The sequence below is a fragment of the Temnothorax longispinosus genome, chromosome 6 (genome assembly GCF_030848805.1).
Source record: "Temnothorax longispinosus isolate EJ_2023e chromosome 6, Tlon_JGU_v1, whole genome shotgun sequence".
Classification (NCBI taxonomy): domain Eukaryota; kingdom Metazoa; phylum Arthropoda; class Insecta; order Hymenoptera; family Formicidae; genus Temnothorax; species Temnothorax longispinosus.
The window spans coordinates 9,654,360-9,674,426 of record NC_092363.1 but is presented as its reverse complement, the minus strand read 5'-3'; the positions used below and the strand labels follow the sequence as shown (position 1 = coordinate 9,674,426).

The window sequence follows — 20,067 nt, the reverse complement described above, 5'->3', positions numbered from 1 at the left end:
TCCAAACTCGATCTTCGTTTTCGATGACGTAGCGTGTGATAAGCAAGACGCTGTGAGAGAGTATTTCTCAATGGGCAGGCACTCGAGCGTCGACTCCTTCTATCTCTGTCAGACGTACGCGGAAATACCTAAACATCTGATACGTGACAACGCGAATCTGCTGATCCTGTTCAAACAGGATGGTACCAATTTGAAACACGTGTACAACGATCACGTGAATACCGACATGTCGTACGATGAATTTTGCGCGTTGTGCCATGATTGTTGGCAACAAAAGTATGGATTCGTAGTGATAGACAAGGACAGCGCGCTTTCGAACGGTCGATACAGAAAAGGATTTAACGTGTTCGCGATACCGTAAAAGCGATCAGTCGTTGCCGACACCTCGTCGGAGGTGAAACGTTAGCGTTACAGAGAGAGATCGACACTCTGCTTTTTTTTCCGCGATGGCTGCGATCGACGGGAGCGAGAATATTCGCGAACACGAGAAAGTCGTGAAAAAGATTGCGAAGACGAGTAATTCGATCCGCAAGAAACTTCGCGCTTTGAAGACCGGTAAGATCGAGAAAGACATTGAGTTGGACACGCACTTTAAACCTCTCATTGGGCCGTTGAAAAAGATCGTTGACAACTCGAGCTTGATCGCGGTGAAAAAAAAGGAGCCGACGGAGAGCGACGCTGACGCGAAAATTGAACCGCTATCCGTTCAACAGCGCGGGGAGGAGGAGGATATGCTACACCGAAGAGAAAGAGAAAACGATTAGACTCCTGGTCGCGTAAATCTAATCAATCGATAGTACTACCGATAACCTCTATACCGACGCGAACCGTGCAACGTACAAGTCTCGAATTTCTCAAAAACGTGGATGTTTTCGAAACCACGGACGACTCGATCGGGACGACCGTTCATAATCGGTAGCAAACGTCGGAGGGTCGAAAATGGTTTATAGAATCGTTGGAAGATCACTTGGGTCCACTGAGCCCAGTTTACATCGCAGAGGTTTTGGGCGCCATTCCAACAATAGACATAGTGTACGGCATTATTTCGGCAAGAATGAATTGATGCTCGGTAATAAACGTTTTGACGTGGACAAAGCGGATAACATTTATATCGACGGCGTATGATACGCCGGCACACCCGGTATTTACGAGTTGATCTTCACAAAAATACCCAATGACACGATCTACACGGAGGACGATAAGCAAAAGTACAGGAGCATACTGTTGACAACGAGTGCTCATAAATTCAAACACAATCTTCGTGGGCGAGTAAAGGGCAACGTGGGATACAAGTATCAATATGTAATCTCACCGTTGATATCGACCGAATCCAAGAAGAAAAAATCCGGAAAGGGATTATTCGCGCCTCGCGCGATGACGCTAACCAATAATAAGATCGACCAACGAGCTGGTGGATCGTCTGCGATTGCTCGACGCTTTGCGTCAAGCTGGCAACAATGCCCACGACAACGAGATCATGTCGATCATCGAGGAACTTCGCGAAGCCGGGCTTATTATAAATTAAACGGTGCGACAACGATCCGTTCAATCAGCGTCAAAATGCCAATCAACGAATTTGGATTGTTCGAGCACAGCGGAGACGCGACGAATGCCATTTCGTATCATCGGTGGAGCGGATTAATGAGAAATTTCGTGCGCAATAACGCTCTGTGTTGCACCGCCACGGACTTTGACGCAAGGTCGCGCAAGATTTGTCGCGTAGCGCAACCTGAGACTGACGGTGACGCGGTTAATAAACTGTACGTTGATCAATTCTTTAAAATGTTGAGCAATCAACGAAAAGAGTTAGACGAGAAGCTGACTGCGTTCGAGAAAGATCTGCAAGCGTTACGAACTGCGATAAACGCGCTTCGACGTGCGAATATTGTTGAATCAGACGCGACAACGAACAACAATGGACAAACGGTTCAACAGAAACGACTATCGAAAGGCGACGAGTGAAGAGAGGCAACGGTTAATTAACGACGGTTAATTAACGACGGCGAGGAACGGCAACGAACAATTCGAGAACGGTTGTCGGACGGCTGTCTAACGGTTCAAGAACGGTCGTCGTACGGTTGTCGAACGGTTCAAAAACAGCTCAGAAACGATTACGAGCGGTTTAGAAACAGCTGCAAACTACGCGGAGACAGGAAAGGCTACAACAAACGGCTAAAGAACGTCGACGACGACGACGAACGACAACGAACGATTCAGGAACGATTGTCGAACGGCTGTCGAACGATTCACGAATGGTTCAGAAGCGGTTACGAACTGTTCAAAAGCGGTTATGAACTGTTCAGAAACTGCTACAAACGATGCACTAGAAGCAGAAACGGCGACAACGAAACATGAGACCGTTAAAATCGACCAATGCGGATAAAAATATCGAAAAGCGACGGTTGGTGGACGAATTGCACGCACTGGCGAGAAGAAACCCCCGCAGACACGTCATAATGCGAGGGTACGACGACCTGTGGCAGGCTGACATCCTCGAGATGCGTCCGTACTCGCGTTTCAACGGAGGCTACCACTACATACTCACCGTCATCGATGTGTTGAGCAAGTACGCGTGGACCGTGCTGCTCAAGGGTAAAGGCGGCAGCGAGACAGCCGACGCTATCGCTGAGATAATTCGACGCAGCGGGAGGTGCTCTAGTAATCTACAAACCGACATGGGGAAGGAATTTTACAACACCGACGTGCAACGTCTCGTGAGAAAACACGACATCAATCATTATTCCACGTATTCGGTGTTGAAAGCGTCGGTCGTCGAGCGATTTAATCGTATGTTAAAGAACAACATGTGGAAGATGTTTGGGGTTCAAAGGGGACAGTGCATGCGTACCACACGGCGCCGCTTCTAGCTAGCACCGCATAGCCTCTCCTGCTCAATCCCGACTCTCACCTCCAAGCAGGCGTTTTTCGCTGGTGAACCCCGGAAGCCTGAGCAACCGCAACGGAGATCGGGTACCAACCCCGGTGGAAGTTGCGGTCAGGACTAACGAGAGCGGGAAAAATAGCCCTCCGAAAAGGGGGTTGGGCGTGGGGCCAACAACCCCACCCCGGAAAAACTTACCGTTACGAAGCCTCAAGGTGCACCTCGGACAGTGGATCGGAGCTCAGACCGATCTAAGCGGAGACGACATGGCAGACGAAACAAGGATATGATTTTAGGAACATGGAATACTCGTAGCCTCTATAGAACAGGAGCACTCAAGGCTCTGTCAGGAGACGATGAGGTACAGAATCGACGTGCTGGCTGTTCAAGAGACCCGATGGACTGGCGAGGGGGTATACGATACGAGAACGCATACGATTCTGCACAGTGGAAACAAGGACCGACATGAACTCGGAGTTGCATTCCTGGTAGACCGGAGATTTAAAGACAGAATCCTGAACTTCACAGCGATAAACGAAAGAGTATGCGTGATAAGGCTGAAAACAAAGTTTTTCAATTTGTCCATCATCAACGCACACGCGGAAACGGAGGAAAAGGACGAAGTCACCAAGGACAACTTCTACAGCGGACTGGAACAAGCCTTCGATACAATACCGTCAAATGACATCAAAATGGTAATAGGTGATCTCAACGCAAAAATTGGAAAGGAACTAACATATCGAGACATCGTGGGACTGCATAGCCTGCATGAGGAATCAAACGACAATGGCCTACGCGTCATAGACCTCGCGACCGCCAAGAACATGGTAGTGAAATCAACCCAGCTTCCGAGAAAAAACATCCACAAGTGGACATGGGAATCTCCGGACGGAGATCATCACAACCAAATTGATCACGTACTGATAGAGAGAAGAAATGCCTCAAGCATTACCAATGTAAGAACCTGCAGGGGGGCTGACTGTGACTCGGACCACTACCTAGTACGTGTGTGCTACAGGTGCCACATAAGCAGAAGAGGAACGGAGGGAAGAGTGGAAAGCGCTAAAATAAACACAGGACGCCTAAAGGACCCGGAGACAAAACACCAATACCAGAAAGTACTGGCGGAAAAAATCCATCAGCACGCAGACGAAACGGAGCCTCACACAACAATGGAAACGGACTGGGATAGGTTGAAGAGGGCGATAACAACGTCAACCGAAACGAGTCTAGGCGAGAGGCCACGAGAGAGGCGGAACGAATGGTTTGATCGGGAATGCGAAGAGAGTATCCGGAAAAAAAATAAGGACAGGCAAACATGCATGGAAAGACCAACAAGAGCGAAGAGGGACGCCTACAAACAGTCTAGAAAGGAAGCCAATAAATTGATAAGGAAAAAGAAGAGGGAACACTTAAACAACTACATTGCCGGAATAGAGGAGGACTTCAGAAGCAAGAACTGCAGGCGGGCATACAGAAGCATAAACACATTCAAAAAGGGATTTGTACCAAGGACCACACTGTGCAGAGACGGGAGTGGCAACATCATGGGAGACAGCGAGAGGATAAAAAGAACATGGAAGGACTTCTTTCAAGAATTGTTAAACCCGCACGGGAGCAATGGAGACGAACCGCCAGAGGAGGGACTAAGAGGACAAGAACTCCAGATAGACTCACCGTCACTAGCAGAGGTAGAAGAAGCGATAAAGAAGCTCAAGAACAACAGGGCGCCCGGAGCCGACAACATCCCAGCGGAACTACTGAAATACGGGGGGGATAGGCAAGATATGGGACAGCGAACAAATCCCAGAGGAGTGGCAACTCAGTATAATATGCCCCATACACAAAAAAAGTGACAAACTTCTTTGTAAAAACTATAGAGGGATATCACTTCTTTGCACAATGTACAAGGTACTAACAACAATCATAAAGACCAGATTAGAACAGTATGCCGAAGACATCATAGGGGAGTACCAAGCGGGAGGCCCAACCGATCAACTACAGACCAGCTATTTACGGTGCGTCACGCACAGGAGAAATGCTGGGAATACAATGTAGAACTGCTCCAACTATTCGTGGACTTTAAACAGGCATACGACAGTATTGATCGCAACATGCTCTACAAAATACTCCTTGACTTCGGCATCCCCCCGAAATTGGTGCGACTCATCAGGATGACGATGCTCAACACACGATGCAAAGTGAAAATAAACCAAGAACTGACAGATGCCTTCGAAGTGGCACGGGGACTAAAGCAGGGCGACGGACTGGCACCAACTCTCTTCAACCTGGTCCTGGAATACGGAGAACAATAGTCGACACAAACGCGACCATAATGAGTAAATCGAGGCAAATTGTGGGATACGCGGATGACCTGAATGTGATGGGGAGATCGATGTCGGACGTCGAGGAGGCGTTCAACTCGATGGAATCTGCCGCGAGAAGCGTCGGCCTGGAAATCAACGAGGACAAAACCAAGCTAATGAGGCTAAGCAGAAATCCCAGAAGAAGACTAGGCCAAAGCGTTACGATCGGCACACACAAATTTGAAACAGTGGATGATTTTGTATACCTGGGTTCCAATCTAAACAAAAACAACGACGAGATGGTGGAAATAAGGAGAAGGGTCACGGCGGCAAACAGAATGTATTTTACATTATGGCCGCTCTTCAGGTCTAGAAGTATCCACCGGAAAACAAAAATAAGAATGTACAAAACAATACTCCGTACGGTGGTAACGTATGGATGTGAATCGTGGAGCATTACAAACAAATCCGCAGACACGCTGGACCGCTTCGAGAGGAAAATACTCCGCAGGATCTTTGGGCCGGTAAGAGAGGAAGAAGTATGGAGAGCGCGGTATAACCATGAGCTATACCAACTCTATGGGGAAATCAAGCTCTCAGCATATGTAAGAATACAACGACTGCAATGGGCGGGACACGTGCAACGCATGCCACCAGCCAGAGTCCCCAAGAAAATACTAGAGGGAAAACCGGGAGGAAGAAGATGCGTGGGCAAGCCACGTCTGAGATGGGAGGATAGCGTTGGAAGAGACTCCGACGCACTCCTAGGGATTAAGAACTGGAGGAGAGCAGCGGGGAGCCGAGATAGCTGGAAGAGACGACTTGTGGAGGCCAAGGCTCGACTTGGGCTGTAGCGCCATTGATGATGATGATGATGTGGAAGATGTTTACGCTCAACGGAAATTACAAGTGGGTCGACGCGTTACCGCGACTCGTGTCGGATTACAACGCGCGCAAGCATCGATCCATCGGCATGCGACCCGTCGACGTTACCCCCGCGAAAGCCGAAAGACTCTTGGCTACGGTGCGGTGTACAGCGCGATAAAGATCGCGGGTCCGGCAAAATTTAAAGTGAGTGACTCGGTGCATGTTAGCAAATACAAAACAATTTTCGAGAAGGGCTACACACCGAATTGGACCACCGAGGTTGGTAAAGCCAAGTTGTTTATTTTGTTTTTATTAATTTGCATTTCAGTTTTAAGTGTTTCAGTAACTAATTCAAACTTATTTACATATTATCTCAGTTAGCGTGTGGGGAATTGCTACCGCCATTTTCTCCCTAACGTAGAGTGGGAGAATCGAGAGCCTTTTCTAGTTAATGTGCTGCCTGCGTGCAGCGTTAGAGAGATCAGACCTTGTTCAGCGCTCGACCGAGAAGGTTCTTAACGTTTGTAATAAACTTGTTCCTTTCTAACCATTAATTCTGTGTGGTCTACCATTTACCCTCATCACGTCTACAACGGATTGTGGATCCGTCCTGGGATCAGGCGAGAGTCAATTTTCCACATTGGTGACCTCGACGTGATCGGCAAGAAAGAAGTCGCCGGATTTCTGCCAACAGCCGATTGGGCATTACCGCACAGCGAGCAGGGAGGAACCTGGACGCCTTCGTTAAGGAAAACGAGGCGACACACAGCCAGGTTTGGCAAGGTCGAGCGTTCCCGCGAGCCTACGACGATATCGTCGAAAGCAGGCGCCGGCGCGCAGGACAGCGCGCGGCGGGCATTAGCACGTGCATACCGCACCGCTGCAGAGGACGTCGCCACGCAGATACGTGGCCATCCACCAGCACGAGAGTACTGCATCGCTGCCTAGAACGTCGCTACGAATGATACGTAGCCATCCACCACGGGCACGCCGTATCGTAGCTGAGAACGTCGCATCGGCGGTGCCAGCAGGAGTGGGCGCACACGAGGACATCGTCGTCATCGGCAGCCGGAGATCCATTGTCTTCAACGGTCGAGGTACAACCGGGAGGTTCGGTCCGTGAACAGTCTTAAAAAACATTTTCGCTTGTGCGCGTCGAGCGTACCGCCATTGCGTCTCAGAATTTTCGAACCATCTTGTGTTCGCGCGTGTCGGTGCAAGTCCGCGCATGTCTGTTGCCGCCCAGGCAACGCTCTCGTTCTAGTTCGCGCGTCCAACGTCGCTAAAACAATAGAACGCAGCGCAACGCGACGCGATCGTCTTTTCAAGCAAAATAACATCGCGCAACGCGACGCCCTTATCGTCATTATCCAGTGCGATCGAAAATATTAACCTCGCGAGCGATAAATTTAAGAACAAACCGCACAACGCGTACTCACCACAATGCCGCCCTCCACGATCGAAGAATTGCAGGAGCAGGTAGCGCAAATGCGGGCCGCGCTTCAAAACGTGCAAGGGCAAGCCGGTGTAGGCCCTCCGCGCGTCGATGCGTATCGGATTCCAAAAATTCCACCGTTCTTAATCAAAGACCCGATTATATGGTTTATTCAAGTCGAAGCTACGTTCGAAACCACGCGTATAACCGATCAAAAAACTAAGGCACATTACGTTATTATGTCACTGAATGCGGAAGCTATCGCTTGTTGTAGAGATCTCATCGCAGAGCCTGATGAACATGAACCATATGACAAATTAAAGGCGCGCATAATAGAAAACTTCTCAGCGTCAGCCGAAAGTCAACTTCGTCAGCTAATTAAGGGGCAGGTCTTGACCTCTGGCAAACCGTCGCAAATTCTCGGCAGACTACGTAATCTGAATCCGGACAAACGTTGTGACGACGCGGTTTTGAAAACAATTTTTTTTTGAGTATCTCACGCCTTACACGCGCGGAATTTTAGCAACTTCCGAGTGTACAGATTTAGACAAGCTAGCCAAAATGGCCGACAAGATAGCTGAAACATCCAGCGAATCTACCTACTGCGCGGCTGCGTCCACTAATGAGTCGACATTGTCCGTTATAAAATCACAATCATACGATTTAGAAAGCAAAGTCGACCGCCTTGCTACCGAACTTGCAGCTCTCTCGACATTAGTCAAGCAATCGAGCAGGTCACGTACCGACAGCGGTTCGAGTAAAAATCGCGCGCGTTCTAAAAGCAGATCCAGACTCTGTTGGCCTCACAGGACCTTCGGAGATAAGGCGCGCGCATGCAAGGGCACTGATAAATCTCCGTGTTCGTGGCCGAAGTGCAAGGCCATTACAAATGACAAAGGAAATGAGAAGGGGGAATAGTCGGGTCTGCCAAAATGGAGGCGAATTAAGCAGACCCCAATTCATCGGTACGCCTCCACATTCGCGATCGCCTCACAGGGGAACAATTTCTTATTGATACGGGCGCAGAAATCTCATTGCTTCCTGTCGGTAACGCCGTCAAGCAAACTCCCAGTAATTTTAAATTATACGCAGCTAACGACACTCTAATCAATACGTATGGGCAGTCATTTCGAACCTTGCACCTCGGTATACGCCCACTCACGTGGAAATTTTGTGTAGCATCAGTACCGTATCCAATCATTGGCGCCGATCTGATCAAACATTACGGTCTCTTGCCTGATCTTAAGCATCGCAGGCTTATCGACCCAATAAATAATGCGTTTACTCGTGGCGTGGTTAAGACGGTTTCAAGCTCACCTATCAGCATGATCAACCCTAACATAAAATTCGCGCGAATTTTAGCTGAATTTCCGGAGGTTATCGGGCCTAAGCAATCGGTTCAAACGGACAAAGAAGAAATTATGCATCATATAATCACAACGGGCCCACCCGTTGCTGAGCGTCCGCGTAGACTAAGTCCAGAGAAATTAAGAATCGCGAAAGCAGAATTCAAGCGGTTGATCGAACTCGGTATTTGTGTGCCGTCCAGTAGCCCCTGGGCTAGTCCCATCCATATGGTTAAAAAGAAGGACGGTTCGTGGAGAATTTGCGGAGATTATCGTCGTGTCAACGCGATTACCGATCCGGACAGGTTTTCCGTTCCGCATTTGCACGACTGCTCCTCCAACCTTCGTGGAAAAACTATATTTTCCAAGCTCGATCTCCACCAAGCATATAACCAAATTCCGGTCGCGCCAGCAGACGTTCCCAAGACGGCAGTCATCACGCCGTTCGGACTCTTTGAGTATAAATTTATGACATATGGCCTTAGAAACGCCAGTCAAACATTCCAGCGTAAAATTTACTGTGCGCTTGGTGACCTGGAATTTGTGTTCGCTTTTATCGATGATATTCTCATAGCATCCTCATCGCCGGAGGAGCATGAGAAGCATTTGCGAATTGTATTACAGCGGCTGCAAGAACATCAGTTACGACTTAACGTCGATAAGTGTCAGTTTGGAGAATCTAAAATGGAATTTCTCGGTAACATTATTAGTAGCGAAGGTTGTGCACCATCCCCCGAGAAAGTTCAAGCCATTCTTAACGCTCCCAAACCCCGCACTATTCTTGAATTGCGCCGTTTTCTCGGTAGTATCAACTTCTACCGTCGACTCTTGCGCGACGCGGCCAGCCTTCAAGCGCCACTTAATGAGTATCTCCGAGACTCGCGCAAGAACGATAAACGATTGATCGCATGGACTCCTGTCGCGGAGGAAGCTTTTGCTAAATGCAAAGAGAACTTAGCCAACGCAGCTATGCTGGGCACACCCGGCGGAAACGGCAGAAACTCGTCTTGTTTGCGACGCGTCTGACTACGCCATGGGAGCGGTTCTCGAACAGCGCCTCGACAACATATGGAAACCTCTTGGGTTTTTCTCGCGCAAATTTTGTCCAGCGCAACTAAAATATAGCGCCTACGATCGCGAATTAACAGCTATTTATGAAGCGACTAAGTATTTTCGATACTTTTTGGAGGGTCGTGACTTCAAAATAGTTACGGACTACAAACCACTCATTTACGCGTTTTTTCAACGTTCCGATAAAGCCTCACCGCGGCAGCAAAGGCAACTTTCGTTCATTTCACAATTTACCACGCGTATCGAGCACATATCTGGTAGCGACAACGTCGTCGCCGATTTTCTTTCTCGCGTTGAAACCATTCGTTTGCCAACCGAAATCGAATTAAACGAGCTCGCCGAGCAGCAGGAACGCGACGAAGAACTTCAAGTTATCCGCGAGACACCGGACTTTCCGCTAACAATGAAACGGATTCAATGGGGCCCAACCCATACCACGCTTTATTGTGAGATGACCGGAGAAGCCATCCGACCGTACATACCGGCATCTCTTCGCAAACGCGTATTCCATTTATTTCATGACACGGCTCATCCAGGCGCCAAAGTCACAGATCGCGTTATTCGCCAACGTTACGTGTGGCCTAACATGCATCGTAACATCGCGAAATGGTGCAAAAATTGCATTGACTGTCAACAGTCAAAAATCTCACGGCACGTGCAAACGATTCCAGATAAATTCGTCGCACCGGACGCCCGTTTCGAACATGTACATATGGATATAGTAGGTCCCTTGTACGAGTCGGATGGGTACAAATATTGCCTTACGCTCATTGATCGATTTTCGCGTTGGCCTGTAGCGGTCCCTCTAAAAAATATCGAGGCTACAACAATCGTGCGAGCGTTTTACGACAATTGGATTGCAAACTTCGGTGCGCCTAAAACATTGACCACCGACCAGGGCAGTCAGTTCGAATCGCAATTATTTACAGCGCTTCTACAGCTAATCGGCTGTCAGCGCATTCGCACTACAGTGTATCATCCTGCCTCGAACGGTCTAGTAGAGCGATGGCACAGAACCTTTAAAGCCGCAATTATGTGTCACGCAAACGAAAATTGGACTAATGTGCTTTCAACCGTATTACTAGGTTTACGCAATCACGTCCGTCTTGACACCGGAGCGTCGCCCGCGGAATTTGTGTACGGAACAACCCTGCGCATTCCGGGCGAATTTGTACTTCCGGACGATTTCACTCCTAACCCGCACGCATTTATCGAAGAATTTCGCGAACACATGCGTAAGGTCAAACCAGTTCCAATAGAACACAGACATAAAAAACGTGCATTTTACTTCAAGGACTTACAATCTTGTACACATGTTTTTCTTCGCGTAGGAGGCACTAAAAGAGCTCTCGAACGTCCGTACACAGGGCCGCATCGTATTATTAAGCGAGTTTCCGACCGCGTTTTCGATATAAATGTAAACGGCACCGAGCGCAGCGTGTCCGTAGAAAACTTAAAACCGGCATACTTTGTACACGACGACTTAGCTAATACGACACCAACGTGCAATCAAACATTCAATCCGCCCGTCGTTGCACAACCAGCGTTAAGGACATACGCGCGTCCTAAAAAGAAAGTTACCTTCGCCTCTCAAATAAGTAATTATAAGTACTAAAAAATGTATGTTCCTCACGAAGCAATGTACACCAAAGTTTAAGTTAAGTAATATATTTAGTATATTAAGCAAGCTATTCAAATAGTAGCATTAATTCGTTGCCACTCGGGGGGGAGTATGTGGGGAATTGCTACCGCCATTTTCTCCCTAGCGTAGAGTGGGGGAATCGAGAGCCTTTTCTAGTTAGTGTGCTGCCTGCGTGCAGCGTTAGAGAGATCAGACCTTGTTCAGCGCTCGACCGAGAAGGTTCTTAACGTTCGTAATAAACTTGTTCTTTTCTAACCATTAATTCTGTGTGGTCTACCATTTACCCTCATCACGTCTACAACGGATTGTGGATCCGTCCTGGGATCAGGCGAGAGTCAATTTCCCACAAGCGTTATGGCTGCGCGCCCTCTGTTAGTAGTCGAGTCAACTTCTTAGTAATTTTGGCGCCAGCGCTTGCGTGAGGTCAGGTTCGTTCACACGATTGTACAAGCAGCACATTTCACTCGTGCCCGAAATAAAGCATTTAAGATTTCAAAACCTTCGCAATTCATTCAAAAAATACCTACAGTATCTCGTTAACATTTTGGCGCCCAACGTGGGGCTCGGGTGGAAACAATCGGATTGAAGATAGCAATCGATAGATTCGCAAGCAGAATCATAGCATAACCTGTCGCATAACCTCGCAACGCGGGATCGTACAACCGCAACATGGCAGAATTGAAGAGATTGAAGGCCGCACGCGCACAACTAAAAAGCCAGGTAACAAGAGTAAATACCTTTCTCACATCCGGGCAGGAAATAACCCGCGAGCAAGCACAAGCGCGGCTGGAAAAGCTGCAAGAAATATGGATAGCGTTCAACGAGACGCAGACGCAAATAGAAGTCGCAAAGGCGAACGACGAAGAAGACTTAAATCAAGTTACACAACAAGAATTGGGAGAACGAGAAGTATTCGAGTGGGCATACTACAAGGCAGTGGATGAAGCTCGCGCGATCATAACACCAGCTCAGATAGCGGCGCAGCCAGTGCCGAGAGCACAACGAGAATTCGGATTGCAAGGTAATATTGACATAAAGTTGCCTATTTTTACAGGCGAATATGATCAGTGGATGCTATTCAAAGACGCTTTCCAATCACTGATTCACGAAAATTGCAAGCTGTCGGACGTACAGAAATTTCAATACCTTCGAAGCACGTTAAAGGACGAGGCATTACAGGTCATAAGCGGACTAAATACGTCGACGGAAAATTACCTCGTAGCATGGGATCTACTAAAAGGTCATTACAAAAATAAAAAGTTAATTATTAATAGTAATTTATCCAAATTATTAGAATTTCCTACAGTCACGAAAGACAAACATGTGTCGCTAAAACAATTCGTTATGCACCTTTGTACGCATTTAAAGGCCTTGCAAGTTTTAGGCCAACCCACAGATCAATGGGATACAATCATCATTTTTCTGGCGAGAAGCAAGCTTATCAATTCCAGCGAGCATGTGAAGAAGAGATCAGCCAGCAAAATCACATGCCTACACGGAAGAATTTCTGGTAATTATGCATAATAGCGACGTCCTCTCCGATGACCTTGACCTTGACATATGTTGTGAAGGTCACCCTACTGAGTGACCTTCAAAAGGTTTTAGCCGTCGGTCATTGTTTATTAAAAAGTTATAAACAAAAAAAGTTTAAAGAAAAATATAGCAGCTATTTTGAGTTTTGGAAGGCATAAACGACTAATATAAACGTCTTTTTTTTAAAGCAGAGAATACTTTATTTCGCGAGAAAGTCGCTGCTTTACCAAAACACAACATTTAAAGCAGTAAATTGTTGATAAATTGAAGTCTTTTTGTTAAAGCAGAGAATACTTTATTTTGCGAAAAAGTCGCTGCTTTACCAAAACAACATTTAAAGCAGTAAATTGTTGATAAATTGAAGTCTTTTTGTTAAAGCAGAGAATACTTTATTTTGCGAAAAAGTCGCTGCTTTACCAAAACACAACATTTAAAGCAGTAAATCGTTGATCACTAACCTACATAGGTTAGTTGACGCGCTTTAAAAGTATTTAAGTGTTTAAAGCGCGTCAACTAACCTATATATGCTACATTCTTGATAACGAATCAAGTTCTAAACAACCAGCTGGAGAGGTTTTGGACATAGGAGGAAGTTTCTGAGAGTAAACAGCTTAGTCCCTCCGAAGCCTATTGCGAAAAGTACTTCAGAGATACGACAACGCGAGATGCAACAGGAATATTTGTAGTACGATTACCAAAGAAGGAAGATGTTTCGCTTGGTGATTCGAGGCAGCAGGCCAGAAGATTTTATGCATTGGAACGTCGTTTTCGAAGACAGCCTTCCCTTAAAGAGGAATATGTACGATTCATGGAAGAGTACGAAAAAAGAGGACACATGAATTCGAGTATCTCCAAACATACTAGAGGAGAAAGACATATGTTTTATTCCGCATCAACCGGTACTGCAACCTGACAGTCTCACAACCAAGCTTAGGGTTGTATTCGACGCCTCGGCGAAAACTGATAACAATCATTTGTTGAACGATATGCTTATGGCTGGCCCCAACTTACAAAACGAATTGATGCACATATTGTTGAGATTTTGCACTTACAATTTTGTGATTACAGGTGACATTGCTATCATGTTCAGACAAGTCTTGGTGGCAGAAGCAGATCGCAAGTTTCAGTTAATCCTTTGGAGGAAAAATGAGGCAGATCCATTGGAAATATTCACGTTGAACACCGTCACATACGGACAAATATGCGCAATGTTTTTGGCTATATGTTGCCTCAAGCAATTGGCAGAGGAGCACGGAATTGAATTCCTAATAGCTCAAAGAGCTCTACTGGAAGACTTTTATGCAGATGACGTTATCACTGGGGACGATGATCTTGAGAAGGTGATCGAATTACAGAAGAAGCTTACTGATTTATTGGCAAAAGGTCAGTTCCATTTGAGGAAATGGGGAACAAACGACGATCGAGTTTTGAGTCATTTTATGAAAAAGAGTAAAGCAGAGGAGTTGCTAGTAATCAACAAGGATGCCCCATTGAAGACGTTAGGAGTCTTATGGAATCACAAGATTTTCTACAATACGACGTAAAGCAAGCAAAGACTGGTCCAGTTGCAAAACGCAGCGTGCTTTCGTAAATCGCCCAGATCTACGATCCCTTAGGTCTGCTAGGGCCTGTCATGATTGTTGCAAAAATCATGATGCAGCAGTTATGGACGCTTAACTTGGAGTGGGACGAAAGTTTGCCGCAAGAGTTTCATAGCAAGTGGAAGATTTATCAATCATCATGGAGTCAACTCAACAGCTTGAAAATCCCTCGGAAGATTAAAGAGAAGAGTTCTACAGAAATAATCATTTATGGATTTAGCGACGTCTTAGAGCGCGCTCATGGAGCCTGCTTATATGCAGTTACTTGTGATTCAGATGGCAATTTTCAGTCGCATCTACTCTGTGCTAAATCAAGAGTAGCCTCCTTAAAGACTATAACAATCGCTAAAGGGCCTAGCGGAGTAAGCATGTGAAATCGGCCCTTGATCATACAGAGCTGACATTAATGTCACAAGTTAGTACCAATATGATAAAACTTTCCACCAAATATTATTTTAAAAAATTTATTTTTTTAGAAGTTATGCAAGGAGAAAGTAAAATAAAGAAATGTATTTTTCTCGAAAACCACTTGACCGATCTTGATGAAAAAAATATATGTTATGTAGACTAATAAAACTAGTTACCAAAAAAAATGTCCAAAATGTTTGCCAAAAAAAAAGACCAAAAAAAATATTTGAATTTTTTAATATTTTTTTTAGGGTGATATTTTCGAGGTACCCCTTTGAAATTTTTACGAAAATTTCTCTTAAAGTGTCCACTACAACATATATTTTTTTCAATTTTTTTTAAATGGTGGAACATAGTTAAAAATACGAAAATCGTAAGCGTTGCGTCACTCCGGCGCACAGTGCAGTGCCATTCCGCGTTGCGGGTGTTCGATGTAACTTTAATAGCACATATGTACGTCTGCAATTAGCCTATAATATGTATACTTTTTAATTTTTATAGTTTCCAGAGTTTACCACGTGGAAGTTGCAGTACGGTTTTAAACTCCTTATCGGGGTGCTTTTTTAACGTGAGTCCCCTCGCCTCTCACTATATTTCCGTAAAATCGAGGTGCTTTTTTAACGTGAGTCCCCTCGCCTTTCACTACGTTTCTGTAAAATCAGGGTGCTTTTTTAACGTGAGTCCCTTCGCCTCTCACTACGTTTCCGTAAAATCGGGGTGTTTTTTTAACGTGAGTCCCCTCGCCTTTCACTACGTTTCCGTAAAATCAGGGTGCTTTTTTAACGTGAGTCCCTTTGCCTCTCACTACGTTTCCGTAAAATCGGGGTGCTTTTTTAACGTGAGTCCCCTCGCCTTTCACTACGTTTTCGTAAAATCAGGGTGCTTTTTGAATGTAAGACCCCTCGCCTCTCATTACACCCTACACCTACGATTTATTTAATCTTCTTCACTATCACTGTCTATTACTGGAATGTTATTTGTTTTCTTAAACAGATTGCTCAGTATTTCTGCTGGTTTCAAAATTTTCGCTAAATATCTTGCATGAGATAGATAATATATAATTGCAGCAATATGACAGCAGCATCCAATTGTTCGTAGCCCATTAGCGATCTGTTTACCCAAGTAGCACAGCAAGTCACAATAAAATCAAAATGACGTCAAAATGATGGTAAAATGATGGTAAAATGATCAAAAATCATCATTTTGCAATCATTTTGACATCATTTTGACTTTATTGTGACTTGCTGTGCTACTTGGGTAAGAAAACAAATAACATTCCAGTAATAGACAGTGATAGTGAAGAAGATTAAATAAATCGTAGGTGTAGGGTGTAATGAGAGGGGTCTTACATTCAAAAAGCACACTGATTTTACGGAAACGTAGTAAAAGGCGAGGGGACTCACGTTAAAAAAGCACCCCGATTTTACGGAAACGTAGTGAGAGGCAAAGGGACTCACGTTAAAAAAGCACCCTGATTTTACGGAAACGTAGTGAAAGGCGAGGGGACTCACGTTAAAAAAACACCCCGATTTTACGGAAACGTAGTGAGAGGCGAAGAGACTCACGTTAAAAAAGCACCCTGATTTTACAGAAACGTAGTGAAAGGCGAGGGGACTCACGTTAAAAAAGCACCCCGATAAGGAGTTTAAAACCGTACTGTAACCTCCACGTGGTAAACTCTGGAAACTAAAAAAATTAAAAAGTATACATATTATAGGCTCATTGCAGACGTACATATGTGCTATTAAAGTTACATCGAACACCCGCAACGCGGAATGGCACTGCACTGTGCGCCGGAGTGACGCGACGCTTACGATTTTCGTATTTTTAACTATGTTCCACCATTTAAAAAAAATTGAAAAAAATATATTTTGTAGTGAACACTTTAAGAGAAATTTTCGTAAAAATTTCAAAGGGGTACCTCGAAAATATCACCCTAAAAAAAATATTAAAAAATTCAAATATTTTTTTTGGTCTTTTTTTTTGGCAAACATTTTGGACATTTTTTTTGTTAATTAGTTTTATTAGTCTACATAACATATATTTTTTTCATCAAGATCGGTCAAGTGGTTTTCGAGAAAAATACATTTCTTTATTTTACTTTCTCCCTGCATAACTTCTAAAAAAATGAATTTTTTTAAATAATATTTGATGGAAAGTTTTATCATATTGGTACTAACTTGTGACATTAATGTCAGCTCTGTATGATCAAGGGCCGATTTCACATGCTTACTCCGCTAGGCCCTTAGAGTTAAAAGCCGCGTTATTGCTTGGAAATCTTTACAAGACAGCCAAAGACGCTCTTAAAGATAGAATCAAAATCGGACGATTATGGTGTGATTCGAACATTGTGATTCAGTGGATACGTACATGCCCGAGTACATTAAAGATATTTGTAGCAAACCGAGTTTCTCAGATACATACTCTAGGTTTACAAAACGTTTGGCAGCATGTACCATCAGCTGAGAATCCCGCGGATGTTTTGTCAAGGGGAACAACTATCGAAGAGTTGCAGACCAACAAGTTATGGTGGCATGGGCCGTGGTGGCTTTCAGATGAGAATTCATGACCTGAACAACCCAGCAGTGTGGATATCCTACTAGAGAGGAAAAATATCGCTAGTTTCATGGTGACAGCTCAGCCCACAGGATTGTTACCATCGGTATCATCGTTTAAACGACTTCTTAGAGTTGTTGCGTATTGTTATAGATTCAGTGATCGATGCAGATCAAAAACTGGCACTGGAGCTTTTACTGCAGCAGAATTTGTAAAGGCAGAAACAGCAGTCGCGAGATTGGTACAAGCAGAAGTCTTCCCACAAGAACTTCACGATCTACAGAATGAACAACCTGTAAAGAAAAACAGCAAATTAATCGCATTAGATCCCTTTCTGGATGGCAACGGTCTGATTTGCGTAGGAGGTCGATTGCAGCACTCGGATTTAACTCACGAACCAAAGTATCCGATTATATTACCGTCAAAGCATCACGTCACTAAATTAATTTTCAGAAACGAGCATGTCAAGATGCATCATTGCGGAGCAGTTGTTGGCAGCCGTCAGACAAAAGTATTGGGTTCTTTTAGGCCAAAAGGAAGCTAGAAGGATTACACGATCTTGCATAGATTGTTTTCGTTGGAGACCTACAGGTGTGCAAGTTAAGATGGGAAACTTGCCAGCAGCAAGAGTCGCAGGGTATGTTCGCCCCTTCGCAGTGACTGGTGTGGATTACGCCGGCCCCATAAAGATCAAGGAGAGCAGACGTCGTGGAAGGGTCCATACATCGAAGGCCTACATAGCATTATTTGTGTGTTTTCACACAAAGGCAGTGCATCTCGAATTGGTCACAGATCTTACAACCAAATCGTTTCTAGCAGCGTTGCGGCGTTTCACGGGACAAAGAGGCAATTGTTTGCAATTATATTCGGACAACGCTACTAATTTTGTAGGCGCAGCAAGAGAACTCAAGGAGATATATAACTACGTAAAGGAAAACAAAGAAGTGATACAAGAGCAGCTTGCCAGTCAGAAAATAGAATGGCATTTTATCCCCCCAAGGACACCCAATTTTGGAGGAATATGGGAATCAAACATCAAGAGTATGAAGAAGCATTTCTACGTTGTAACAAAGGGACTTTCGCTAACTTTTGAAGAATGCTACACGTTGCTGGTCGGCATTGAGTCCGTCTTAAACTCGAGGCCGATAACTCCTTTGTCCAATGACGTGCGAGACTTATCAGTCTTAACGCCTTCGCATTTCCTGATCGGGGAACGTTTACTACAACCAGCAGAACTAGATTATCTTGAGGTAAGGTAAATGTCCCTATGGCCGACACCTATAAGGCCGACCCAACAAAAGAATGGCGTTGTCAAGCGTGACAAAAATAAATTCGATAAAGAGTTTCATACTGGTGGATAGCTTCATCCATGCACTTTCCAAAAATCGTAGGCTCAATCCATTCCGTCAAGTATTTTTCTAGATAGAGAAGAATAAAGGCGCACTAGTGCGTGCCCCCTCTACCGACCAGCTGTGTCCAATTCCGACCGGGCATGTCCCCATTACCGATTACCTTTTTTCAGAGCATGCGAGGCGGAGGTTTCAACCGAAAAGTAAACATAAAAATGAACATAAATCAATGATAAACATGAAAAATACACATAAGTCATGAAAAGGTATTTTTATCAAGCCAAACCTGGACGACGACGACGACGATGGCGAAGACGGTAACGACGGCGACTCTCCGCGCTTGGCAGCGTACGAGTCGCTGCTGAGCTGATAATTGCTCGCGCGTCGCCTGTCCATCCTGAACGGAGGGAAACGCTCGCGGTAACAACGGCTCGCACTGTGCCAGAGCTTACGCACGTAACCGGTACCGTGGACGTGGACGACACGGAGGGCCGCGCCGAGCTCGTGAATCGCCTCCCGCAGGTAACCGAGAACGTGATACGCGTGCGGCGACAGCAGACTGTCGTTGACGAGCAGGGAGTAGCACGCGTACACCACCAGAAGCAAGGTGAACGCCAGCGCCAGGATAGCGCCCCAGGCGTTGTATATCAGCACGCACCCACACGTCACACTTAACAACACCACGGCGCCGCGACTACCGAGATCCCACATAGTACTGCCTCTAAGCGGATAACCTCTTAACCTCCCCATGTTTGAAAAGAGCACACTCACCGCAGCCGTCGGAACGTTGCCACGAACGGTGAGATCATCGATATATTAGCTAACTTTCTTTACTTTGACATTTTTTTTTCTTTAACTGCTCTTGCCTTTTCCTCGCCTTTTCTTCTCGTTCCAAGCGTTTCCTTTCTTTTTCAGCTTCGATGATACTGACGTTTACGTGTACGGTACTGGGGACATGCAGGCGTTTTGCTGTGTCTAACCTCGACCATCGAATAAATAAAAAAAATGACAGTTTTTGACTAATTTTTTTTTTCGAATATGGCAATCAAATTGTAACAAACCATTTAGCGCT

At 45.4% G+C, this 20,067-nt stretch overlaps 1 protein-coding gene across 1 annotated transcript in view; it reads right to left on the bottom strand.

The window, feature by feature from the left end:
• Positions 1–19,781, bottom strand: part of LOC139815069 (uncharacterized) — a 51,134-nt gene extending 31,353 nt beyond the window's left edge. The window contains exon 1 of the mRNA XM_071781674.1: positions 19,282–19,781. Coding sequence (XP_071637775.1) covers positions 19,282–19,745 — 464 coding nt within the window. The 5' untranslated portion in view covers positions 19,746–19,781. The remainder of the gene's footprint in view (positions 1–19,281) is intronic.
• Between the last annotated feature and the right edge of the window lie 286 nt (positions 19,782–20,067).